This window comes from Elephas maximus, chromosome 7 (assembly GCF_024166365.1).
Source record: "Elephas maximus indicus isolate mEleMax1 chromosome 7, mEleMax1 primary haplotype, whole genome shotgun sequence".
NCBI lineage: Eukaryota > Metazoa > Chordata > Mammalia > Proboscidea > Elephantidae > Elephas > Elephas maximus.
In genome coordinates, this window is record NC_064825.1 from 61285739 (window position 1) to 61290388 (window position 4650).

At 39.8% G+C, this 4650-nt stretch overlaps 1 protein-coding gene across 1 annotated transcript; it reads right to left on the reverse strand.

Annotated features, from left to right (window-relative positions):
- Positions 1-825: 825 nt before the first annotated feature.
- On the reverse strand, positions 826-2308 carry LOC126080094 (olfactory receptor 2D2-like). The gene is made up of 2 exons (XM_049891400.1): positions 1406-2308; positions 826-861 (listed from the first exon to the last, which is right to left on the reverse strand). The coding sequence occupies exons 1-2, from the start codon at positions 2306-2308 to the stop codon at positions 826-828; spliced, it is 939 nt and encodes a 312-aa protein (XP_049747357.1).
- Positions 2309-4650: the final 2342 nt, after the last annotated feature.

A 4650-nucleotide genomic window follows, 5' to 3' on the forward strand; every position in this document is an offset into this window, starting at 1 on the left:
AGAGGACTTGGAACACTTACCAATGAAGGTCAAAGACCACAGCCTTCAGTATGGATTGCACCTCAACATAAAGAAAACAAAAATCCTCACAACTGAAACAATGAGCAACATGATAAATGGAGAAAAGATTGAAGTTGTCCAGGATTTCATTTTACTTGGATCTACAATCAACAGCCATGAAAGCAGCAGTCAAGAAATCAAAAGACGCATTGCATTGGGCAAATCTGCTGCAAAGAACCTCTTCAAAGTGTTGAAGAGCAAAGATGTCACCCCGAAGACTAAGGTGCACCTGACCCAAGCCATGGTATTTTCAATCACATCATATGCATGTGAAAGATGAACAATGAATAAGGAAGACCAAAGAAGAACTGACACCTTTGAACTGTGGTGTTGCCAGGAATATTGAATATACCATGGGCTGAAAAAAGTACGAACAAATCTGTCTTAGAAGAAGTACAACCAGAATGCTCCTTAGAAGCAAGGATGGCAAGACTGTGTCTTACATACTTTGGACACATTGTCAGGAGGGATGAATCCGTGGAGAAGGACATCATGCTTGGCAGAGTACAGGGTCAGTGAAAAAGAGGAACACCCTCAACGAGGTGGACTGACACAGTGGTTGCGACAATGAGCTCAAGCAGAGCAACGATTGTAAGGATGGCGTAGGACTGGGCAGTGTTTCGTTCTGTTGTGCATAGGGTAGCTATGAGTCTGAACTGACTCGACGGCACCTAACAACAACAAGTGATTAATGCCTGTTAACTGAGCATTGGTGCTACAATTGTTAAATACTTTGCTGTTAACAAAAATGTTGGCGATTTGAAATCACGCAGCGGATCTATGGGAGAAAGACCTGGAAATCTGCTTCCATAAAGGTTACAGCCTAGTAAATACTATGTAGCAGTTCTACTCTGTCATATTGGGTCACTGTGAGTCAGAATCATTTCTACAGCACTTAACGTTTGTTAGTTTTTGATCATTTGATCAGGCAAAGAGTTTCAGAAATAGCAAACAATAAAGGGGTTGGAGTAGGGTCTAGGGTAGAAGGATGATAATATACAGCAAAATTAAAAATATAGATTTTACAGGTTTCATGGTTTATATACTATGAATGCGGCTCCAGAGACTTCCTAATCCTTACATGCTAAAGGACTAACCAGAAGGAAGCACATACACCTTCTTAGTGCTCCCTGAGTTATTGTCCTTCTCCTTCTACAAAGGAAATCCTGGATGAAGCATGGAGGGTGGACCAAGGACAGCACCCTAAGATGAGAATCTTACCTTGTTTCAGACTCACAAAGAAAGGGGATTATTCATCAAGTCTTCCAAGTAGGGAGAGACAGGGTCCCTGAGCTCACTATCAGTGATAGATCCCAAGGCTGCATGGGAAATTCCTTGTGGTTACTTTTCTCAGAGCTCCTTTCACATCCTTGTTCCTCAGGCTGTAGATGAGGGGATTGAGCATGGGGGTCACCACTGCATAGAACACAGACATTACCTTTTCCTGCTTTTTAGAAGACTTTGGGGTCATGTAGGTCATAATTGCTGACCCAAAAAAAAGGATGACCACAATGAGGTGGGAGCCACAGGTAGAGAATGCCTTGAGCCTCCCAGCAGCTGACTTCATCCTGACCACAGTCACTATAATGCGGCCATAGGATACCAAAATTAGGGAAACAGGTATGAGGAGGAACACGACGCCCACAAGAAAAATGACCATTTCTGAAGTGTGGGTGTCAGTGGATGCCAGGACCAACAGTGCAGGGGCCTCACAAAAGAAATGAGCAATGCTCTTGCAGCCTTGGTAGGGTAACATTAGTGTGAAGGTGGTTTCTACAACAGATCCCAGAACGCCACTGGCCCATGACCCTGTGGCCAGCTGGACACACACCTTCCAGGTCATTATGTTAGTGTAATGCAAAGGATTGCAGATGGCCACATATCGATCATAGGACATCACTGACAGAAGGGCACACTGAGTACCCCCCAAAATGAGGAAGAGTAGAAGCTGAGCTGCACAATGTATGAATGAAATGGCCTTCTTCCTGGATAGCAGGTGACCAAGGGCCTGAGGGACGATGTTGGTAGAGAAACAGAGATCAGCCAGAGACAAGTTGCAGAGAAAAAAATACATGGGCGTGTGAAGTCGGGAGTCAACCCAAACAAGGGACATAAGAAGCAGATTTCCAAGCACAGTGACCAGGTAGACACCCAGGAATAAGACGAAAAGCAGTTTCTGGGTGTATGGGTCATCAGAGAGTCCCAGAAGGAAGAATTCAGTCACCTGTGTCTGGTTTGTCTGTCCCATAGTTTTGACTCTCTTTTTTCACTATGTGCTAAACAATGGCATGCTTGGCCTACAAAATTATATTAGAGTGAGAAGCCTCAGGATTTTCCCTCAATTGCTATCAACCATTTCTAGAATCCCCTTTATAAGGTCCTTAGCAGCAATCAGAAACCCTGGTGGTATAGTGGTTAAGTGCTATGGCTGCGAACCAAAGGGTCGGCAATTCAAATCTGCCAGGCGCTCCTTGGAAACTCTATGGAGCGATTCTACTCTGTCCTATAGGGTTGCTATGAGTCGGAATCGACTCGACTGCACTGGGTTTGGTTTGTTTTTGGTAGCAACAATCATACTCCTTTAGTTGGTACATTTCCAGAGCTGCAAAACTCAGTACTTTATAAGATGCTGCATTCCATTCTTGGTGTAACCTGTCGAGAGAAGAGTAGAGCAATGTAATCATATGTTTACTCTGCATTTCACACTTCTGATAATGTAAAAATAGACTGAATTCATCTGTAAATCATGCTATTTAATCTTAGTTTATTAATAACTAAAACTACTATATCTTAAGCTGCTCTTCCTACATGGCTCTTATGATTGTGTGGTGGGTTTTGTTTTGTTTTGTTTTTTTCTGGTAACACTTTGGACATACAACTGTTCATGATGTCTCCAAACAGAGAGACATCAGTGTATATGAGATGAATGAGAGCCAAAGTCCCTTGTAGACCTGACATGTTTCTCAGAGAAAGTAACCTGTCTTAAAGAAGCTGAAGAACCAAGTAGTAACTGCATACCATGATTTTTTTTTTTTATGGCAGTCCTATCTCCCACTCAACCTCTCTGTTAATTTCATGAATGAGCTTCCAAAACAGCAAATGCACCATTACAACAGAATTTCCATTTAAACTACCAGCCTGACTAGGTTCTTACTCAACCCAAATTCAGGACTATTCCCCCACCTCCAGTCCATCATCATCTTATACAGTCTTGCATTATCTTTTTACTTCCAGAGATTAAAAACTCCTTTGAAAACTATGTGTTTTTTTCATTTCAAGGATATCAGGGAAAACCAAAACATTCTTATATCAAGTCATATAAATGTAATGGTTACACTAATATCACCCTTACATCAGGTTAAGAGGGAGGTGTTGATTTTTATTCAGTTTTACTAAAATAAAAACCAATGTTACCAACCTCTAAAATCTTTTAAGTGATTAAAGACTCTTTCATAATTTCCAAAAGAATGCTATATTCCTCCTCACTCTTCCCCCTTCCTGTTTTTGTTTTTCCATACTCCCTGTTTTGAATAAAATATACTGCTTAATTTTTAAATGGTTATAACCCATATTTCAAATATGTATCAATATATACCTATCCAGCAACAAAAGAAAAAAATAGAAAAATTTGACATTGTCAAAATAAAAAAAATTTTTGTTCTTCAAAGGGCGTCATTTAGAAAGTGAAAAGACAACCCATAAAATGGGAGAAAAATTTGGCAAACTATGTAACTGATAAAAGACTTGTATCTAGAATACATAAAGAACTCTTACAAGTTAATAATAAAATCACAAATATACTAATTTAAAATGGGTAAAGCACCTGAATAGACATTTTTCCAAAGAAGGTATGCAAATGGTCAATAAGCATATGAAAATATGCTCAATATCACTAAACTAAACCAAACCCATTACCCTTGAGTCAATTCCAACTCACAAGCAATTCTATAGAAGAGAGTGGATCTGCCCTATAGGGTTTCAATGTCATTAACAAAACAAACAAACAAAAAAGCCATTGCTGTAGAGTTGACTCCAAATCACAGCAACCCTATAGGACAAAGTAGAACTGACTCATAGGGTTTACCAGGAGCAGCTGGTATATTTGAACTGCCAGCTTTTTGGTTAGCAGCTGTAGCTCTTAATGACGATCCCATTAGGGCTCCTCAATGTCATTGGGGAAATGCAGTCAAAACCACAGTGAGATACCACTTGGATGGCTATAATAAAAAAGACATATATTAGCAAGCTTTGGTGAGGATGTGTAGAAATTGGATCCCTCAAACATTGTTGGGAAACACCGTTGGCAGTTCCTCAAAAAGTTAAACATAGAGTCCATGTTACCCAGCAATTCCACTACTAAGTATTACCCACGTGAACTGAAAACATGTCTGCACAAAAAAGTTGTATACAAATGTTTATAGCAGCATTATTCATAATAGTCAAAATGAAGGAACAACCCAAATGTCCATCAACTGATGAATACATAAATAAAATGTAACATATTCATAGAATGGAATATTCCTGAGCCATGAAAAAGAAAATGCATTACTGATCCATGATACAACATGGATGAACTTTGAAAACATTACA

What these genes read in the sequence shown, in the direction of transcription:
- LOC126080094 (XM_049891400.1), bottom strand. Translation starts at nt 2,308, where the DNA reads ATGGGACAGACAAACCAGACACAGGTGACTGAATTCTTCCTTCTGGGA. An exon ending in TGAAAGGAGCTCTGAGAAAA is followed by an intron (nt 862 to 1,405) that starts GTAACCACAAGG and finishes TTATGGAAGCAG; the next exon opens with ATTTCCAGGTCTTTCTCCCA.